General features: G+C 42.8%; 1 protein-coding gene across 1 annotated transcript in view; it reads left to right on the forward strand.

Moving 5' to 3' along the window:
- The window catches only part of ADGRG4 (adhesion G protein-coupled receptor G4), a 117,471-nt gene extending 96,985 nt beyond the window's left edge, over window positions 1-20,486 (forward strand). Inside the window, 7 exon segments of the mRNA XM_070784186.1 lie at window positions 2-116; window positions 8,380-8,460; window positions 11,794-12,074; window positions 16,855-16,953; window positions 17,849-17,921; window positions 17,923-17,984; window positions 20,341-20,486. Coding sequence (XP_070640287.1) covers window positions 2-116; window positions 8,380-8,460; window positions 11,794-12,074; window positions 16,855-16,953; window positions 17,849-17,921; window positions 17,923-17,984; window positions 20,341-20,486 — 857 coding nt within the window.
- Window positions 20,487-22,784: the final 2,298 nt, after the last annotated feature.

A 22,784-nucleotide genomic window follows, 5' to 3' on the forward strand; every position in this document is an offset into this window, starting at 1 on the left:
CTGCTCGTGTCTTTGACTTGAATGGGCCTGGAGGCAGTCCACATGTATTTTGCTCTAGTCAAAGTCTTCAACATATACATTTCCAATTATATCCTTAAATTTTGTCTGGTTGGTTGGGGTAAGTATATCTGCCATTGTCCTTGATGTCTCTGTTTCAAGCCTGTGTCTGTCTAATTCTATTATACAAGTATTAGGGACCAAACTTCTGCTATTATCATAAGTAAGGAATTAAGCATTGCCTCACTGGTTTTGGGGTGGGCATTTCTCTTTCTGTCTGTATTGCTCCGTAAATCAAGCTTTGGACCTCTATGGCGAGACACTGGTTCACATATATTTACTGAGCAGCTGCTGCTGTGCTGTGCTAAATGCTAGATCTATAGGAGTGAACCTGTCAGCTTTTATCCTTCTCTTTCTCAAGTTACAATCCCAACAAACACACATGGATACAATAGCCAACACTGAGCTGGTGTTCCATGTGCCCAACATGGTTCAAAGCATCTCATTTAATCTCAGCTTGAATCTTCAGGGCTTCCTTGGTGGCTCAGATGTGGGTTTGACCCCTGGTTGGGGAAGATCTCCTGGAGAAGGAAATGGTAACACTCTCCAGTATTCTTGCCTGGAAAATCCCATGGACAGTGGACCATGGGGTTGCAAAGATTCAGACATGACTGAGCAACTAAACAACAGCAACAACCTTTAATCTTCACAATATCTCTATGGGAAAGGTTTCATCATTATTCCCACTTAACAGATGAGGATGCTGAGGTACAAAGAGATTATGTAATTTGCCAGAATTTGCACAGCTAGTAAGCGGCAGAACTGGGGTTTGAACCAGGGAGTCTATCTCCATAGTTTGGACGTTGACCTCTAGGATGTAGTCAGATTGTTAAAGGGCCAGGGAAAACACCTGAAAGACGTGAGAGGGTGCTGGTTCAGACATACTCCGTTTCACACCACGTCTTATAACTGTCACCATTCTGCCACCCTAGAGAAGCCAGGAAGGAACTTAGCGTGAATAGTTCTCATTGGTTGCTTTCCTGTAATTCTAACTGACATGAACAGCTCAGCTATTCCCCACCCCTTGCCTATTCAAACAAGACTTAGCATTTAGAAAATGTGTTGGATCCATAGGAGATGGAAAAAGGCAAAAGGGCAAAATGGCTAGTGCAAAAAGGCAAAACAACTGTCTGAGGAGGCCCACAAAGAGCTGAGAAAAGAAGAGAAGAGAAAGGCAAAAGAGAAAAGGCAAGATATACCCCTCTGAATGCAGAGTTCCAAAGAATAGCAAGGAGAGATAAGAAAGCCTTCCTAAGTGAACAATGCAAAGAAGCAGAGGAAAACAAGAGAATGGGGAAGACTAGATCTCTCTTCAAGGAAATTAGAGATACCAAGGGTACATTTCATGCAAAGATGCGCTCAATAAAGGACAGTAATGGTATGGACCTAACAGAAGCAGAAGATATTAAGAAGAGGTGGCAAGAACATACAGAAAAGATCTTAATGACTCAGATTACCACGATGGTGTGATCACTCACCTTGAGCCAGACAATCTGGAATGTAAAGTCAACTGGGCCTTAGGATGCATCACTCCGAACAAAGCTAGTGGAGGTGATGGAATTCCAGTTGAGCTATTCCAAATCCTAAAAGATGATGCTGTGAAATATGCTGCACTCAATATGCCAGGAAATTTGGAAAACTCAATAGTGGCCACAGGACTGGAAAAGGTCAGTTTTCATTCCATTCCCAAAGAAAGGCAATGCCAAAGAATGCTCAAACTACCTCACAATTGTACTCATCTCACATGCTAGCAAAATAATGCTCAAAATTCTCCAAGCCAGGCTTCAACAATATGTGAACCAAGAACTTCCAGATGTTCAAGCTAGATTTAGAAAAGGCAGAGGAACCAGAGATCAAATTGCCAACATCTGTTGGATCATAGAAAAAGCAAGAGAATTCCAGAAATAACATCTACTCTGCTTTGTTGACTATGCCAAAGCCTTTGACTATGTGGATCACAACAAACTGTGGAAAATTCTTCAAGAGATGGGAATATCGGACCACCTTACCCACTTCCTGAGAAATCTGTATACAGGTCAAGAAGCAACAGTTAGAACTGGACATGGAAAAACAGACTGGTTCCAAATCGGGAAAGGAGCACGTCAAGACTGTATATTGTCACCCTGCTTATTTAACTTATATGCAGAGTACATCATGCAAAATGCTGGGCTGGGTGAACCACAAGTTGGAATCAAGACTGCCGGTGGAAATTATACTTCCTTAGAAATACAGAGCTTATATTGGCATCCAGAGATCTATGGTGTTTTATTATCTTTTTCAAAAGTTTATTTATTTTTTAATTGAAGGATAATTGCTTTACAGATTAATATCTTTTACTTCAGTTCAGTTCAGTTCAGTCGCTCAGTCGTGTACAACTCTTTGTAATCCCATGAACCACAGCACGCCAGGCCTCCTTGTCCATCACCAACTCCCGGAATCCACCCAAACCCATGTCCACTGAGTTGGTGATGCCATCCAACCATCTCATCCTCTGTCATCCCCTTCTCCTCCTGCCCTCAATCTTTCCCAGTATCAGGGTCTTTTCAAATGACTTAGCTCTCCACACCAGGTGGCCAAAGTACTGGAGTTTCAGCTTCAACATCAGTCCTTCCAATGAACACCCAGGACTGATCTCCTTTAGGATGGACTGGTTGGATCTCCTTGCAGTCCAAGGGACTCTCAAGAGTCTTCTCCAACACCACACTTCAAAAGCATCAATTCTTCAGCTCTCAGCTTTCCTTGTAGTCCAACTCAGACATCCATACATGACTACTGGAAAAACCATAGCCTTGACTAGCCGGACCTTTGTTGGCAAAGTAATGTCTCTGCTTTTCAATATGCTATCTAGGTTGGTCATAACTTTTCTTCCAAGGAGTAAGTGTCTTTTAATTTCATGGCTGCAATCACCATCTGCAGTGATTTTGGAGCCCAGAAAAATAAAATCAGCCACTGTTTCCACTGTTTCCCCATCTATTTGCCATGAGGTGATGGGATCAGATGCCATGATCTTAGTTTTCTGAATGTTGAGCTTTAAGCCAACTTTTTTTTTTTGGAGTTTATTTTTATTAATTTTATTTTTTTTAATATAAATTTATTTATTTTAATTGGAGGCTAATTACTTTACAATATTGTACTGGTTTTGCCATACATCAACATGAATCCACTGTAGGTATACACGTGTTCCCCATCCTGAACTCCCCTCCCTCCTCCCTCCCTGTACCATCCCTCTGGGTCATCCCAGTGCACCAGCCCCGAGCATCCAGTATCACTAAGCCAACTTTTTCACTCTCCTCTTTCGTTTTCATCAAGAGGCTCTTTACTTCTTCTTCACTTTCTGCCATAAGGGTGGTATCATCTGCATATCTGAGGTTATTGATATTTCTCCCAGCAATCTTGATTCCAGCCTGTGCTTCTTCCAGCTCAGCGTTTTTCATGATGTACTCTGCATAGAAGTTAAATAAGCAGGGTGACAATATACAGCCTTGACGTATTCCTTTTCCTATTTGGAACCAGTCTGTTGTTCCATGTCCAGTTCTAACTGTTGCTTCCTGACCTGCATATAGGTTTCTCAAGAGGCAGGTCAGGTGGTCTGGTATTCCCATCTCTTTTAGAATTTTCCACAGTTTATTGCGATCCACACAAAGGCTTTGGCATAGTCAATAAAGCAGAAATAGATGTTTTTCTGGAATTCTCTTGCTCTTTCAGTGATCTAGAAGATGTTGGCAATTTGATCTCTGGTTCCTTTGCCTTTTCTAAAACCAGCTTGAACATCTGGAAGTTCACAGTTCATGTATTGCTGAAGCCTGGCTTGAAGAATTTTAAGCATCACTTTACTAGTGTGTGAGATGAGTGCAATTGTGCAGTAGTTTGAGCATTCTTTGGCATTGCCTTTCTTTGGGATTGGAATGAAAACTGACCTTTTCCAGTCCTGTGGCCACTGCTGAGTTTTCCAAATTTGCTGGCATATTGAGTGCAACACTTCCACAACATCATCTTTCAGGATTTGAAATAGCTCAACTGGAATTCCATCACCTCCACTAGCTTTGTTCGTAGTGATGCTTTCTAAGGCCCACTTGACTTCCCATTCCAGGAAGTCTGGCTCTAGGTGAGTGATTACACCATCGTGATTATCTGGGTTGTGAAGATCTTTTTTGTACTAAGATTTTTGTAAAGAGACATAATTAGTTCCAAAGATACCAATTGTAGCATTGAATTGTTTAGTAAGTAGATTTAATACATTAGAGTTTTTCAACATTGTATTGGAAAAGGAGGAAAACACAGATGTATATATTTTAGTTTCTAGATTCTTTTTTCTACAAGAGAGAACTGTTTATTTTTGGTATCTCTTTCTTAAGTATGTGAATTTCATAAATTTTTTTTATTAATTCTAGTAGTTGATGGGAATATCTTAGATTACCTAGGCTTAAAATCATGTTAGTATAAAAATGTCTAATAATTTTCTTTTCTTATTGCTCAAAACTACAATCTTAAATAATACTTTTGATGGTTGTCACTATAAGCTTCCTGATATTAATTGAAGTGATTTTAAGTTTTGTTATTTAAAGTGATACTTCTTTTTATTACAGTAAATAATATTTGTCATATTATAATAAGGTTATTTTTGCTTATTTCTTTTTTACAAAGTTTATGGGAGGACCGCATCTATTAACATGCTGCTGCTGCTGCTGCTAAGTTGCTTCAGTCGTGCCCAACTCTGTGCGACCCCATAGACGGCAGCCCACCAGGCTCCCCTGTCCCTGGGATTCTCCAGGCAAGAACACTGGAGTGGGTTGCCATTTCCTTCTCCAATGGATGAAAGTGAAAAGTGAAAGTGAAGTCGCTCGGTCGTGTCTGACTCTTAGCGACCCCATGGATTGTAGCCTACCAGGCTCCTCCTTCCATGGGATTTTTCCAGGCGAGAGTACTGGAGTGGAGTGCCATTGCCTTCTCTGCTATTAACATGAATATTATTATTTTCCTGGGTGGTTAATTTTTTTAAACTTTTCCTCCTGTTTTATCTGTTCTGCTGGGAATTTATGAGGTTCTTTGCTTTTTTGGTAACATTTGGACTTCAGTAATTCGGCAAGAATATATCTAATGTTATGATTTTCTCATTTTTGTCTTTTCATTGCTGATCACTTTAATCTAGAGACTCCATTCTTTTTCAGCAAGTGAGATTTTCTTTGTTTACTATTGCCTCTTATTTGCTTCCATAGATTTGCAAATTGTATGCTTCTATAGCAGAAGCATGACTGAATATAGTGGGATAGACTGTTTAAAAGCAGTACAATAAATGAACTACTGTGGCTTGATGATTTAAAAATAAAAGATTGCTGGGGAGAATAGCCACAACCTTAGATATGCAGATGACACCACCCTTATGGCAGAAAGCAAACAGGATTAAAGAACCTCTTGATGAAGATGAAAGAGGAGAGTGAAAAGCTGGCTTAAAACTCAACATTCAGAAAATTAAGATCATGGTATCTGATCCCATCACTTCATGACAAATAGATGGGGAAACAATGGAAACAGTGACAGACTTTATTTTCTTGTGCTCCAAAATCACTGCAGATGGTGACTGCAGCCAAAAAATTAAAAGTTGCTTGCTCCTTGGAAGAAAAGTTATGACCAACCTCATCAGCATATTGAAAAGCAGAGTCATTACTTTGCCGACAAAGGTCTGTAGAGTCAAAAGCAATGATTTTTCCAGTAGTCATGTATGGATGTGAGAGTTGGGTCATAAAGAAAGCTGAACACTGAAGAATTGACGCTTTTGAACTGTGGTGTTGGAGAAGACTCTTGAGAGTCCCATTGACTGCAAGGTGATCCAACCAATCCATCCTAAAGGAATCAGTCCTGAATATTCATTGGAAGGACTGATGCTGAAGCTGAAACTCCAATACTTTGGCCACCTGATGTGAATAACTGACTCCTTGAAAAAGACCCTGATGCTGGGAAAGATTGAAGGCAGGAGGAGCAGGGGACGACAGAGGATGCGGTGGTTGAATGACATCACTGACTCAATGGACATGAGTTTGAGCACGCTCTGGGAGATGGTGAAGGACAGGGAAGCCTGACGTGCTGCAGTCCATGGGGTCGCAAAGAGTTGGACATGACTGAGCAGCAACAAAATAGGAGCTGTGTGTGAAGTGGGATGCATAGGATACCTGAAAAGATAGATTTTACCTTCTGCTGCCTTGTGAAGACAATAGCTTCCCAATTAGCTACTCATTTTTTTAGTGAGTTCATTAATGTAGTATGTGCTTTCTTTGGATACACAGTTAGTGCTGTTACCCATGTTAATGTGGCGAATGGAGACAGGCTAGTTTTAAACAAAGCACAATCTAAAACATGGTTCTAGTATACATTGGAACCGTCAGATGTACAAAGACAAAAATAGTCAATACTCCCCTTTATGCCTGGCAACCCTCACCTCGAGTCAACTGAAAGACTGAAAACTGTCATGGAAGAGGTTTCATGAATAATCCAGAAGGTGGATAACACACATGTAGCTAAGTGTGCAGGGGCTGGAAATAGCACCCAATCCCTGAGCGTCACTCGTTCTCGGCTTCGTCTCCTGACCCTTCTTCCTTCGCCTGTTCCTTCCATGTTGGTATTCCCTAGGGCTGGCTTCCCATCTGTTTGATCTGCACATCCCACACACACTTGCTGGGATGAAGGGGAGACAGGCAAGACTAAGGCTCGGTACTTTTATTGTGCAACTCTGTTCTGAGGGGGCAGGGTGCAAAGCCCCACACCGGGGGAGGTGATGAGAAACTGCATCATAACAGCCTTCCAGAGAGTGTGAGGTGGCAAGTAGCAGACGGCCTCAGAGTGCCTCCTCACAGGACTGCCTTGTCTTCTCGAATTCGTCTTGGGTCACATGGCATTCCACCAAAATTCAGATCAGCCATGGTTCAGGCCTTTGTCCGTTTGGCCTCTGGATCCCTGCAGTGTTGGCCAGGGAGTCTCAGAGCATTTAAATATTAGACAAATGCTGTCAACTGTAAGGAAAACAAATATTAGCCTCTGTTTATGTTTGAAGTTCTATCTTCCTAATGCGAAAGCAGCCTGTTTCAAAGGTTTTATTCCTTTATTTAAATCCCTGTCCAAGGCAGTAGATTTAGTTGTCCACATTTTTTAATAACCAGTGAAGTGAAGTGAAAGTCGCTCAGTCGTGTCCAACTCTTTGCGGCCTCATGGACTATGCAGTCCATGGAATTCTCCAGGCCAGAATACTGGAGTGGGTAGCCTTTTCCTTCTTCAGGGGATCTTCCCAACCCAGGGATCGAACCCGGGTCTCCCACATTACCAACTGGGCCCCAGGGGAAGCCCTATAATAACCAGTAGACACCTTTTTTTTTGGTCTCAATTAGCAAAGTATAATCACAGATTGGAGACTGCCCCACAAGTTTCTTCTTAAATGAAAGGCCTCCTTCCATCCCTCCCTTCAGGGTGGGATTTTTTTCAGGGTGATATTTTTTCCATCGACAGAACGCTGAGCCCTGTGCTAGGTGAGCCACAGACAGACCAGAAGGGACAGGACAGTGATGGAAATGGAGGATTTCTCAAGATTCTTGACACTCTGGGCTTTGAAACAGCTTTGGAAAGTAGCTTACAAGACCCCTAAAATGTGTGCCAGTATAATGCTCCTTCTTTAGGAGAAATACATTGTGAGAAAGAGAGAAATCATTTAAGTTTTGCAAATGTAAATGTAATTGGATTTTTTTAAACCCCATGTCTATACTCACATCACGTTTGACCACTTTGACTGAACTGATTGCTTTATTATAGTCAGGCTAAATTGACTGGTTGTTAACTGGTCGATCTAGTCAAAATGTCAAACTAGTAACGAGTGTGCAAGCAGCTCCCCTGTCAGAAAAGCACTGAAGGCTGCAGCTGATTGCCTATGCCCTTCCTTCAAGGTGACCTAGACAAAAAGGGACCAGAACTAATGGGCAGTATTGTAAGGGAGACAAATTGGCAGCTGATCATCTGAGCAGAAATGCTTGATGTGAACTTGCATTCCCATGAACGAGACACTTTCACTGCCAAGTTGATTTTTGGCACTTGTGCTACTTTTAATAACCAGTGGGTGTTGTGTTGGAGCCATTGGCATGCTGTTAAGCTTAGCAGATTGGAGAACTCCTAGAAATGTTTAACTTGGAAGAATTTACAAACATTTTGCAAACAATGGTATTTTGATGCCCGCACATCTGTGGCTCATTTAAACAGTGCCTTAGTGTACCAGCACTCACAATCATTGATCAGGAACTCTCCCTTGCTTCCTAATGGGATGCCTTTGGCTTGCTTCCCCACTCTGGGAATCCCAGCCATCATGGTGGCAATCATACTCAGTGTGAAAAAGGATCTGTATGGGACTCTGAGCTCAACAACTCCATTGTAAGTACCAGCATCTCTGCTTCTCCAATGGTGGTGGTCTCAACCATCAAGGTATGGTGAGATGTTCCTGGCCTGGGCCTTGGTCTTGAAACACTGGCTTCAGGGAGGAAATTAGCCTCAGCCTTTTTACTCTAACAAAGTAATGGGCGCACTGATATAATGGTTAGGTGTCTGAGGCATCTGGACTCCATACAACCTTGGTCAACTTACTTTACCTCTTCTTTGCATTTCCTCCTCTGGAAAATGGGCATAATAATGTTTATGCTCAGTGCTGGGTGCAGATTAAAATGATGCCATGTATATAAAGTGCTCAGCATGTGGCCTGTTCCATGGTAATATGCATCTGGCAGCGATTATTAATTAATTAGTTTATCTATTTTTAAAATTTTTTAGCTGGTAAAGAGCTCTCAAATTTATGAAATGGGAGTATGATAATGATTTAGATACAATTCAAGGAAACAGTAAAAGAAATCGACATAATAGACATCGGCAGCTGTCCTGATTAGAAAGCTCACAGAACTTAGAAGTTGGAGGAGCCACTATAAAGAAATACTGAAGTGGGTTGCAAGCCTTTTCTGTATTTCAGCCACAAAGGTCTCCTAAAGAAGACTCCAGCACTTTCCTTTGTAAATTGGCTTGGCCTTATTGTCCTGTTGTTGTACTTTCTCTTTTCTATTTTTGATATACAAGCCCAGCTCTTTGGTTCTCTCACCCACAGGTACCAGAGAATAGCCATTCAAATCACTCCACCTTTCCAGAACCTTCTTTCACAGGGCTATAGATAGTTACCATGCAGTCCTTCAGGCTGTACAACCTCACTTTATACTTCGAATCGCTTTTTACTTATCCATTCTTCATTATCTTCACTCTCTTTATCGTAGCCTCTCAAGTTCTTTTTCACTATAGATTTCCTCTCCCGCTGGATTGCAATCAAATGCACGAGGTCTTGCCCCCCAGACCTCTCCGTCTTTCATATTGAGATGACAGTTTCCAGAGGGTCAATATTGTATTACCACTGCCAGCAGATGCCTCCTAATTATAATTCCTTGTTATCCTTTCTTTCTCTCTTCCCTTTCTTCTCATCTCCTCCATCCTCGCTCCTTGCTTGTTTTGTGACTTAAAGGGTCCCCGATGTTTAATGGTGATTCTTCTTCAAAGATCAAAAGCAAAAGCAAAAGCAAAACCAGAACAAAATCCACTCCACTCTCCCTGAAAAGAACCCTTTCATATGTGAATTGGTGAGGAAAAGGCAGAGTACTCTAAGAGCTTTTTAAAAAATAATTGTATTTTGAAGAAATAGTACATGCACAATGGTATAAAATTCAAATGTACAAAAGGGTAGAGGATGAAAAGTAAAGTCCACTCCCAAAGCCCAGCTCCCCAGATGAAAACTCTATGCAACTCTTATTACCAACAATCAAATTTGTGTAGATATTCTCCTGCACACTTTGTCACCCAAATAGTAGATATACACTGCTTTGTACTTAACATGTCATGGAGATGATTCTCTATGCAAACATATAGTGCTACCTTTTTTAAAGAGTTTTCTATAGCCTTCTCTGGTGGCTCAGATGGTAAAGCGTCTGCCTACAATGTGGGAGACCTGGGTTCAATCCCTGGGTCAGGAAGATCTGGAGAAGGCAATGGCACCCCACTCCAGTACTCTTGCCTGGAAAATCCCATGAACAGAGGAACCTGGCAGGCTACAGTCCATGGGGTCGCAAAGAGTCGGACATGACTGACCACTTCACTTCACTTTACAGCCTTTTTTAAGGTTGAAGGTGATATTTGGGGAACCTTAAGTTCTGGGTTGTTTTTTTTTTTTACCACAAGATTGAACATCTTTATTATTATAAGCTACAGACATTTTGCAATAAATGCCCAATTCATTGCACTTCAGATTGGCAAATAAGCACATATAGGAATGCAGTAACAATATTTATTAAATCTAAATCTATTTAAAAAATCTATTTTATCCAAGTCTAGTTGATTTATAGTGTTGTGTTAGTTTCTGATATACAGAAAAGTGATTCAGTTACACATATATGTAACAGTTTGTATTTTGCTATTCCCAATCCATCCCTTTCCCATCCCCATCCCCATCGGCAACCACAAGCCTGGGGAACCCTAAGTATTAGATTCTACTGGGAGAGTTAAATGCATCCCTCACCCCGAATCCCATCCCACTCACACAAACACACAAAAGGCACTTGTATATGAAAGTATTCATACCAACATGAACAATATGACCACAGGGGATTTTCCTGGTTCTGGAAAAGAAGTCTCAGCTAAGTTGACACACAGTTATACTAGTAAAGCTTGTCTATGTTCAAAAATCAGAGGTAATGTCTGTAGTAACTGGCATATTATGAGATGAAGTATCTGTTCATATAAATTACTACATATTTCTTCTTTAATAGAAACTGTAGAGCCATTAATCAATCCAGTGGCCAGAGTTGCCTTTTGAAGTTTAAACCTCTAGCTGTGGTGGGAGGTCAAAAATAAACATCATATTTGAAAGCAATACAGTTAGAGCTGTCCTGTTTTTGTTGCATTTTCATTACTTCTGATGAGCTCATTACTGTTTGATATAACATTCTGAAAAGCCAGTCATTACCTATGTCCTTTCACTGTGATATTTATCACACAAAGCAGAATCTATCCTGCAAATAAAAACTCAGGTGTAAGCCACATTGGGGGGAAAGATATAATTTCATTTTCTGCTGTTGAGGAAGAAAAGAGCCTCCTAGGGAACTGGACTGAGAAGTTTCTGCATGCGTAAGGCAGAACTGTCCTCTAGGATTTCTAAATTGAGGCTGGGAAGAACCCTGGACTGAGGCTCAGGAGACTGGAGTTCTGGTCTCAGCTCTGCCCCCAGTGAGCATGAGTGAAGTCTGTCGGGTTGCTTTACACCCCAGGCCTAGGTGTTCTCACATGAAATGAAACTGACTCAGTGATCTTCAGAGTCTCATAAAAAAATAGCAGTTTAAAAACAAACAGAGTCACAGATATAGAAAACAAACTTATGGTTACCAGGAGGGAAAGAGGGGGAGGGATAAATTGTGTGTATTGACATATACACACTACTATGTATAAAATAAATAACTAATAAGAACCTACTGTAGAGCACAGGGAACTCTACTCAATACGCTGTAATGGCCTATATGGGAAAAGAATCTAAAAAAGAGTGAATATACATGTATATATACCTGATTCACTTGGATGTACAGCAGAAACTAATGCAACATTGAAAATCAACTGTACTCCAATAAAATAAGTAGGACTTTATGTTTCTCTACCTCACAATGGGCTTCTCTCCTTGGTCTCTTCCAGTTGTTGGATTAAAGATGATCCTATCTTCTCCATCTCAGTGGTGGCTTATTTTTACCTCATATTTCTCATGAATCTCTCTGTGTTCTGCACTGTTCTTGCTCAACTGAACTCCATGAAATCCCAAAACCAAAAGACTTGACAGAAGGTGATTCTACAAGACCTCAAAGGCACAACAGGCCTGACCTTCTTACGTGGTCTCACCTAGGGGTTGGCCTTTTTTGCCTGGGGACCTGTGAGGACCCTTTTCTTATATCTTTTTGCCATTTTTAACACTTTGCAAGGTAACTGTTGTTTCTCTGTACCTTCTGTGGCTCAAGCTAGACCTCCATCAAAGCTCTTACTGCTTTAGAAAATCTTACCTGTAGTCTTCAGTATTTTTTCAAAGGAGGAAAAAATAATCCAAGAGGCCTCTGCTGTCAGTGACTGACAGGAAGCCATTAGAAACATTGGCTAGATGTTAGGGCTTCATTAAATGAGCCCACTCTCTCTTACTCAGGGATGTAGAGAGCAACCCAGATAGCTAACTCAGCTCCAGCTAGCTGGCCACGTCTTTGTGGAACACTGATTGGCAGCACTTCCTACAGTATTCATTGCATCGATAGATCATGCTCCTAAGTGTACACATTCAAATCCTGTTGAACATAGAAATTACTGGGCAGTGGAAACATTGAACTGTTGACCCTATAGACTCTGGCTGCATCAGATATCCTCATATTGTGGGAAGGAACCTGGTTAGGAAGTTCTAGAGCCATAGAGGATTGAAGGTGGAAAGCAAAGAGCAGTGGGTCCTGGCAAGAAGCCAAGGTTCTGATCTTGGTTTTACTACAAACCAATCTTGAAAAAGTTACCACAGCTGGTTGAATTAGCTGATCCTAAATTAATGACTTTATAGCCCTTCACTGTCTACTTTCTGGCAAAAGGAGCAAATGATTACTGAAGTTATTAAATGGAAGACCAAGGATGCCATGAAAAGTAAAAGCTAGGGCTCTGGTTTACATATCTCTGAGTAATTGCTGCTGTTTGTTTTAATCTGATGTTGCCTAGTTAAAATTTTTGGCAAGAAGAGGCATACAGAATAATCCTGGGTGTCTCAAACTCCACCCCACACCATTATCCTCAAGATTGGCTCAGTTCATTTGGGCTTCTGGGGCAGGCTGGGAATCGACCTGGGAAGTCCATTGAGTTAGGATCTCCTTTATTGCTCTTAGGGGCTTCCCTGGTGGCTCAGAGAGTAAAGCTTCTGCCAGCAATGTGGGAGACCCGGGTTCAATACCTGGGTCGGGAAGATCCCCTGGAGAAGGAAATGGCAATCCACTCCAGCACTCTTGCCTGGAAAATCCCATGGACAGAGGAGCCTGATAGGCTACAGTCCATGGGGTCGCAAAGAGTCGGACATGAGTGAGCAACTTCACTTTCACTTTATTGCTCTTAACCCTTTTATTAGAGTAAAGGGAGCTGGTGATCCCATAGGGTGCTCAGCAAGAAAGAGTACTATGGTCAAAGAACTTTGGGGAATGCAGAAAAGTACCTCCCTCACTCTTGAAATGGCACAATGTACCTTGGCATCTACAAGCTCTGAGAAATGCTGCTGGGGGAAAAATGTTAAAACTTTGTTTCAAATTTGGCGTTTTAAAAACCTCAGAATCCTTTATCATTGTGGTTGTTAACCCCTGAGGAAACTTGGGAAATGTGAATTGCTCTGCAGTTACTTCAGGCCAGTCATTTACAAGGTGCTGCAGGGGGTGGGGGAACAATTCAGAATAAGGTATACTTTGACTGCAAGTCCTGTGGTTCAAGAAACAGTCTCATTTTAGAGCAATGAGGTGTATCAACTGAAACTTTTTGGGACTTCCCTGGCAGCCCAGTGGTTAAGACTTCACCTTTAATGCAGGGTGTGCTACTTCCATCCTTGATCAAGGAGCTAAGATCCCACATACCTCATAGCCAAACTGAAGCAATGTTGAAGCAATACTGCAACAAATTCAATAAAGACTTTAAAAATGGTCTACATCAAAAAAATCTTTAAGAAAAAAATAAAGAAACTTTCTGTTCCACTGGATTCCACCAACCAGCCAATTTAGAAAAAAAAAAAAAACTTTTACTTTCTGGCCACACCGAGTGGCATGCAGAATCTTAGTTATCTGACCAGGAATTGAACCCATGCACCCTGCATTGAAGTGTGGAGTCTTAACCACTGGACTCCCAGGGATGTCCCTTATATAGCCAATTCTGATTGGAATGTAAAGAGACACAAAGTGTGTTGTTTTTGTCCGCATGCCGTCTTTATTCCTTCTGGCAGTGGGGACAGAGATTTTAGAAGCACTGCACATCACTGTCACACGGCTTCCTTTGAGGCTGCCAGCACTTGGTCGTATCCCAGATCACTGACCGAGGCCCTGGCGATGGTTCTACATTTTACTTCCTGACTTTACCTGGCCTCCACTGAGATACCCCGGTCTCAGCAGCATGATGCTTTGAAAACGGAAGTGCCTTGCTCTAGACTGTGTACGGAGGTGGATTCAGAACCAAACGCCTGTGTGGATTTCTTCTTAAGCAGTTAACTCCAGGCTTCTCTCAGGCACACGAGCTCTGAGGAGAAACACACTCAACCTTATGGAAACAGGGATTAAAGCAAAAGCTGACGAAAGAACCGAAAGCAAAGAAGTTTAGAGCTACAAGCAGGGGAGGGGTGTTTGTAAAACAGCACATGCTCCATTCTCACGCTGGAAGGAGAGAGTCCTCTCTAAATGGGAAGCCTGGATGGGTAGATGCAGAATCCAATGAGATATCTCCTGAGGACGAAAACCAAAGCCCCACAGATCCAGCATGGACAGAGCCAGGCTGTCTCTGTCTGTCAGATAAGCTTTATGTCAATCACCAAGCCTTCCTAGTTCCTAGTCCCGCCTACAAGATAGAATGTGCCATCTTGCAGAGAGGGGGTTTTCGGATCTCGGAGTTTAAAACTCAAGTTCCATAGACATACACACACACGTACACGTCCCAAATATTCAAAACAAGAATGCAATGAAACAAATGAACAAATTAGCCATTTAAAAGACAGATGGCAAGTTTGCAAGTTTGGCTGAAGGGGGTTGCCCTGTGGTCAGGTGTGAAAAAAATGATGCTCTTGATGAGCTATTTCTGAAGGAGGGATGTACAAATAAAAATACAGGTGGCAAAAACCTGCCATCTTCCCTCATGGCTATGTGCTAGTGAGTAAGCAGATCAATCTGTTATTGGAAAGAAAAAGGGAGGCTGTCAGGCAGAGAGGGAGAGCTGGCACGCAGCTCATTGCAATTCACAGAATAACCTTTAAGTCTGAGAACTAGCTAAACTCCGTGCAGGAAATCAGAGCAGTAAGAGGGGCTGTTTGTCACTGTGGCCCCCTTATTCCTGCTGAAGTTGAAGGAGTTTTACCTGCTCTGAGACCGAGATTGGGGTGTGCTCTCATCAAGTTGCCGGACTACCTTCCAGGTGGTCACTGCTTAGCCAAAGAGTGAGTGCTGCTGGCTTCCTCACCACAGTGGTTCGGTTACAAATGGAGATAAACCCCTCAGGGGAGGTAGTGAGATTTGTCATTCTGTTTAGCCTCCAGATTGCTGCCTCCCACATGAAATCAGAGAGTCTCAGGGCTGGGGCTTGGGAAGCCACATCTTCCCATCAAGTAACAGTAAGCCTCCACCTGCAGCTTCCTAGAGACAGAAAGCCCCCCACTCCATGAAGCAGAGCATTTAATGTCCCTTTTTTCTTTCTTTCTTTTTTCTTTTTATTTATTTATGGCTGCACTGGGTCTTCATTGCTGTGCAAGTTTTCTGTAGTTGTGGTGAGCGGGAGCTACTCTCGTTAGTTGTGGTGTGCAGGCTTCTCACTGAGGTGACTTCTCTTGTTGCTTCCCTGGTGGCTCAGTGGTAAAGAATCTGCGTGCAATACAGGAGAACAGGGATTGATCAGGTTTGATCGCCGGGTCAGAAAGATGCCCTGGAGAAAAGAATGGCACCCCCCCTCCAGTACTCTTGCCTGGAGAATCCCATGGACAGAGGAGCCTGGCGGGATACAGTCCATGGGATCATGAATGAGTAGGACATGACTTAGCAACTAAACAACAACTCTTGTTGCAGAGCATGGGCTTTAGGTGCACGGGCTTCATTTAGCTGTGGCACATGACAAGCTTAGTTGCTCCTTGGCATGTGGAATGTTTCCAGATCAGGGGCTGAACCAGTGTCCCCAGCATTGCAAGGTGGATTCTTAACCACTGGCCCACCAGGGAAGCCTTTATGGTTTTATTTTTATTTATTTAAAAAATTTTAAGTCGCATATATTTATTTATTTACTTAATTTTTGGCCATGTGGCATGTGGGGACTTAGTTCCCCAACCAGGGATTGAACCCATGGCCCCTGCATTGGAAGCACAGAGTCTTAACCGCTGGACCACCAGGGAAGTCCCTTCTTTTTTTAAAATTGAAGTAATGTTGCTGTACAGTATTATTTAAGTTATGGGTGTACAATATAGTGATTCACAAGTGTTTTAAAGCTTATACTCCGTTTTACCCATTATATATTGTAATATGATTACCATTGTAGCTTCTAATCAGCTCTGAGGGTGGGGGCAGGGTGGGTAGGGAGAGAAAGACAAGGAGCCAGAGAGAGAGAGATTGTACAATGTCTTTTATAATCTAATCTTGCAAATGACGTGCCATCACTTCTGCCATATTTTATTCTGTTGGTGCAATATGGGAGGAGACTACATAAGGATGTGAATGCCAAGGTCTGGGCTACATTGAAAGCCATCTCAGAGGCTGCTTCTCACTGCACATCTGACCTCTCAAGCTCTAGGACGGACAGTAGCCCAGGAGGAAAACTATGGTTGATGTGAAATCCTGATACACTTTCTTATTATCACTGCCGTTGGGAGGGAGCTAGAAAGGTGACCTCAGAAAACTAGTAATAGCCTTGGGTTTCCTTGGGAGGAGTATTGATGGTGACAAGAGTAGGCTTGAGTCTAGGCACTGGTGACTGTGAGTGAAAGAAGCTGAAGAGACTGACCTTCTTCTCCTGACTTAGGGTTCCTCGTTTTTGTGTTCCACTGTGCAGTGAAGGAGCATGTGCGGCAGCAGTGGCTGCTTTTCTGTTATGAGTGGTTGCGACTGGATAACACTTCCGGTAAGATGCCGTTTGGGGTAGTTTTGACTTTTGCAGCTTTTCCAGACTGATGAGGTTAACTGGCCTCCTGACTTGAGTTCATACAGCGTTAGCATCCAACGGAGGCTGTTTCCTTGCCAGGAAAATGATTTGTACTTTTGTGTGGAGATGAATGAAGTCAGGTGAAGGATGTGATTTGGGCCATATTTTAACTTAGTAAGGCTTCACTTTGGGCCTAAATTCCTTGGACTGCTTGTCCTTGCTGTCACTTGAGTCTCAATTCAATTAAAAGAACATTGATTGAGTGCCTACTGTGTTCCAGGCACTGGGTCCCAGGGGCTTTCTGGCCCACAGCCAGATGTGGGAAACAAGGAGTGATGGTAGAGGAGGAGAGAACTTGTCAGCCTCCCTCAGATGGCTGGTGGGCTGCCCAGATGCACCGAAGGTCCTTCCCGCACAGTGAGGGATGTAGTGGACTCTGGTGTTGCCACTGAAAAGAGCTCCAGTCCAGGCAAACCAGTTTTTTATACATCCAAAGGCTCTTCCATCCCATTTAGGTAGCTTCTCTCAGTCTCCATGCAAAGCTCAGTTTATTGCCTTTAGGGAAGGTGGAGCTTGAACTGAAAGATTCTGTAAACAGCACAGAGATCCTGTTCCTTTTTGCTGGGCATGTCAGTAACCTGCTGGTCCCTGTACTGGGCTCTAGGGGAAGGAGGCATGCTTGATAAGTGAATTGGCTCTGCCTGTACTGCACATTATGGTTCAGACTTACTTTTCACTCTTTGAGGTACCCAGAGTGAACAGTCTGTACGTTGAGCTTTATATTTTTAAGAGGATTCTTGAGGTATAATCTACCCATTTGAAGTCTACAATTTGATGAGTTTTCCATTTTTAACTGTTTGGGGTGCCGTTTCAGATGGCAGCACCTGGTGGGCTCAATGTCAGGAAAGACCGAGGAAAATCTTTGTGCACAACTTGTTGACGTCATCTGTCAACTGCAGCTAGTTCCGTTTTGAAATCTTTAGGCTCTGCCCAAGGCACTCCTGAGAAACAAGCTCCCCAAATGGTGAGAGAAAAGGCTATGCTACCTACACTCATATTCCAGAGACACTGAGTTAGTATGAGGCCACAGATGCCGTCTTGGGAAATGATTCTTCCTCAAGATGACATGCACAGGTCCATGTGTACACCCAGGCTCACTCTGGGCCAAGAAACTGTGCATAGATGCACATACCGAACTGAGTGTGTGCAATGCAGTGGGTGGTTAGGTTAACGGAGGAGAGAAAAGACTGGAGGTAAAAAAAAATCATTCATGGGTAATTACAAATGATCTTCACACACTGTTAAAATCCAAGGGCACCTTATATGCTGTTCAGGGCAAGCCCCTACTTTACAGATGAGGGACCTTAAGCAGGAAAAGGAGAATGCTTTATGGACAGCCACTCAGCCCACCAGCAGCAGAACTGGGGCCAGAACTCAGGTCTTCTGGCTTCCAGGCTAGTCACTCATCGCACACACTTGAGAATACAGGCTGCGCTGCATGTCACTCTTGGATGCTCACCTTCTTCCATAGGAAGCCAAGTTTCTAGGTACAGTGACTGATGTTGAGTTGGAGCTGGGTGTTAGGAGGGAAAGTGTAGTGAAAGGATTGGTCTGAAAGCCTAAGGTAAAGAGACAGGCAAACTAGAGCAAGAACTTAAGAACTTCGAGGTGGTGATGTAATGCCTTCATGTTCTGTGCTTCCAGCTGTATCATACTGCAGGTTGTTTTCCTTTCTTAAAGACCAAAGTAGAGTCCAGTCAACACACAGAATGCCTCTGGTGGCCTGGCTGTAGTCATTCTCCCACCATCTCAGTGCTGGTGGTGGAACATCCTCATCCATTGTAGTTTTAATTCTATTGGCTCCTTCAGCAGTTCTATTTCCAAGAGCTGCAGCCAATCTGGAAGCAGTATGATAGGTTAAAAAAAATAAAAGCACCAAATTTGGAGTCGGAAGGCTTTGGCTTAAGCCACTAACTCTGTGACCTTGGGCACATCACTTCCCTACTCAGAGTGACATTTCCTTACCTTCAACATGGTGGAGGGTGGAGTGGGGGCCAAGATGGACCATCTCCAAAGTGTCTATCAGCTTCAGGACCATGTGAAGCAACATCATTTTCCAGTTTAGGCTCATTGACTAGTGTTGGAGTCTCTGTCTCCATTTCTGCCTGGTGGTGCATATGAAGAAAATCTTTCCTTGGCCACAAGCATCCATCAAACTCTGGCCAGCTAACCTGAAGATATGTTGGTGCTCATATGGAGGCACTGATGAAGCATGGCATAAGGGGGGCCAAATTGTGGGAGTTCCTTGGATAGCAATAGCTGTGACTGATTGGGGAATATTTTTCTAAGAAGGTGAGTTACTGCTGGCTCCCCTGCTGCCTCTGAGGGATATTGTTTCATTAGCAAATATACAACACAAATGGACATGTTTTTCTTTGAAAGAGCAGTAGTAAATACCACATCCTGGATTGTAATGTTGTTAGACCAAGCTATAGACCTGGAGAGCCCAGGTGCCTGCAGCCAGCACCGAGATGCTCGTTATTTGTGACAGTAACTCAGCCAATGGGGCAGGATGTCCAGCCTCTTGGGCCACAGGTTCTAAAACTGCAATCTGGATGCTGCCATCAGACGTATGGCGGCCAAAAACTTGGTTCCATTAGCACTGAGTGAAAACTTGCGCCGTCTGTACCACTGCTGCTGCTGCTGCTAAATTGCTTCAGTCGTGTCCGACTCTGTGCGGCCCCATAGACGGCAGCCCACCAGACTCCCTCGTCCCTGGGATTCTCCAGGCAAGAACACTGGAGTGGGTTGCCATTTCCTTCTCCAATGCATGAAAGTGAAAAATGAAAGTGAAGTCGCTCAGTCGTGTCTGACTCTTAGCGACCCCATGGACTGCAGCCTACCAGGCTCCTCTGCCCATGGGATTTTCCAGGCAAGAGGACTGGAGTGGGGTGCCATTGCCTTCTCTGCTCTGTACCACTAGGCACTCTCAAACTTGAGAAACAGCTGAACATTCAGAGCAAGAATATCAATTTCATAGGAGATACAGATAGGTGTGCTATTATTTTGTGTTGTCTCTTCCTGAAGGCCTCCAGTCTTTGCCCATGACTAGCCTCCCCTTGGTTAAGGTTACTGTGAATAACACAGCTCGTAAGTCATAATGCAGGTTGAACGGATGCACTTGTAATTGCCTAACAATGCTGTTAGGATGAATTAATTCACCCCAGATTTAGATTAAACTATCTGAGGAAAGCACCACAACTTTTACTTCCTGTCTAATTCTTCTATTCATTCCTTCAATTGATAAACATATCTTTTGATGCTACTATGTGCAAAGCCTGTAATGCCACAGCTGAAAATGCTCTTTTTTTTTTCCCAATGCAGACTACTTTGATGAAGATCCCAACTGTTTTTCTTCCTTGAGTTGTGAAGCTGTGTCTAATAGTGTGAGAAGAATATTACCTGAGGAAATCAAAATGAATTCCATTCACAAACAAAGATTTCATAAATAAATCCCGGCAGAAATCCCACTTTCCCCCACCCCCAGATTGTGGAAAATGTTGAATTTGTAAAACCATCTGCTCCAACTTCATATTCTAAATATTATTTTGGAAGGGGCAGAATGAGATAGCATTTAGTGAATATTAAAGCTAGAATAATTCTCCTATTCATTGTAATAGTTGTTTCCTCTCTTTTGATAGAGAAGACATGAGCCTATATTAGGGGAGAACTGTCTACAGGGTTAGAGATTTTGTTTCAAAAACTCGTATGTCCACATCCTGAAAGGAAAAAAAGATCATGGTCAGAGTCCTCACTGCACTGAGAGTCAAGCAATTTTAGGTGGCCCAAGTTTCCAGGTACCCAGTTGGTCTGACATGCATGCAGGAAGGAGAGAAGAGAAGTCACAAGGTCATACCTTTTGAGGAAAAAAAAATGCTATCCTGTTGGCTTGTCATGACAAAGCATCTGAAATCCCCATTATTCAAGTTACTCTTTTGATTGGAGCCCCTTGTTAAAATGTCAACATGTTTTGTGAAAATGGTGGCTCATCAGTCCAGACACCCATCAGTTCCTTAGGGGGGATGAACTCAACCAAGACAGCTCCTGAGGCACAGCAGGCTGGGTTCTGAACAAGGGAACAGAACAGGAACTGTCTGAAGCCAGTTGTTCTCCCTTGGGAGGGAAGGATAGGTCAGGGTAAGCAGGACAGTAGGGGAATAGAGGCGAGAAGACTCACTGAAATGGAGTGACCCTGAGGATGAATTTTGCCTATCTTGCTCTCTGTGGCTAAGCACAATGGGTGGCCTTCTTGATCTCATCCCAAATGCTGTCACCAAGGCTTCCCAGCCAAGGCAGGTTGCTTACATTTGTCCGTAGGTATAAACAAGTAAAGAGATGAACATTCTGGAAGGATACACAAGCAACAAGTATGAGTGGTAGTCTTCAGGAAGGGGAACTGGGTATCTGGGAATCAAGGAGGAAGGGAGATTTTCTTTTCACCCTATACTTCTTTCTGTCTTTTGAATCTTGTGCTGAGAGAGTGTACTATTTCTTCAAGAAATAAATAAATGAAAATAAATAAAGGTAACTGGACTCTTCCAAGGAGGAACAAAGAGATAAATTCTTGGGTTTCAATGTCACAAACCGAGTTCCCTGTTACTCTCATGAATGTATATGGTGCAGTGGGCCATGGAGAGAACAGAGCTGAGTTCATATCGCAGCTCTTGGCAGAGATGTGACAGAGATTCCTAGATGTGAGGCTTGGGGTAGTAATATTACATTCGTCTTAGAGTTGAAGTGAGGCCTAAATGAGATGAGGGCTATACATTTTCTAGCACAGAGAAACATGATACAACTTAACCACTTTCTCTTCATATTGGTAACTCTTGGGGAAAACCACTAGACCACTCAGGTATGACCTAAATCAAATCCCTTATGATTGTACAGTGGAAGTAAGAAATAGATTTAAGGGCCTAGATCTGATAGATAGAGTGCATGATGAACTATGGACAGAGGTTCATGACATTGTACAGGAGACAGGGATCAAGACCATCCCCATAGAAAAGAAATGCAAAAAAGCAAAATGGCTGTCTGGAGAGGCCTTACAAATAGCTGTGAAAAGAAGAGAAGCAAAAAGCAAAGGAGAAAAGGAAAGATATAAGCATCTGAATGCAGAGTTCCAAAGAATAACAAGGAGAGATAAGAAAGCCTTCCTCAGCGATCAAGGCAAAGAAATAGAGGAAAACAACAGAATGGGAAAGACTAGAGATCTCTTCAAGAAAATGAGAGATACCAAGGGAACATTTCATGCAAAGATGGTCTCGAAGAAGGACAGAAATGGTATGGACCTAACAGAAAGAAGCAGAAGATATTAAGAAGAGGTGGCCAGAATACACAGAAGAACTGTACAAAAAAGATCTTCACGACCCAGATAATCACGATGGTGTGATCACTCACCTAGAGCCAGACATCCTGGAATATGAAGTCAAGTGGACGTTAGAAAGCATCACTACGAACAAAGCTAGTGGAGGTGATGGAATTCCAGTTGAGCTATTTCAAATCCTAAAAGATGATGCTGTGAAAGTGCTGCACTCAATATGCCAGCAAAGTTGGAAAACTCAGCAGTGGCCACAGGACTGGAAAAGGTCAGTTTTCATTCCAATCCCAAAGAAAGGCAATGCCAAAGAATGCTCAAACTACCGCACAATTGCACTCATCTCACATGCTAGTAAAGTAATGCTCAGAATTCTCCAAGCCAGGCTTCAGCAATATGTGAACCGTTAACTTCCAGATGTTCAAGCTGGATGTAG

Source organism: Bos indicus, chromosome X (assembly GCF_029378745.1).
Source record: "Bos indicus isolate NIAB-ARS_2022 breed Sahiwal x Tharparkar chromosome X, NIAB-ARS_B.indTharparkar_mat_pri_1.0, whole genome shotgun sequence".
NCBI lineage: Eukaryota > Metazoa > Chordata > Mammalia > Artiodactyla > Bovidae > Bos > Bos indicus.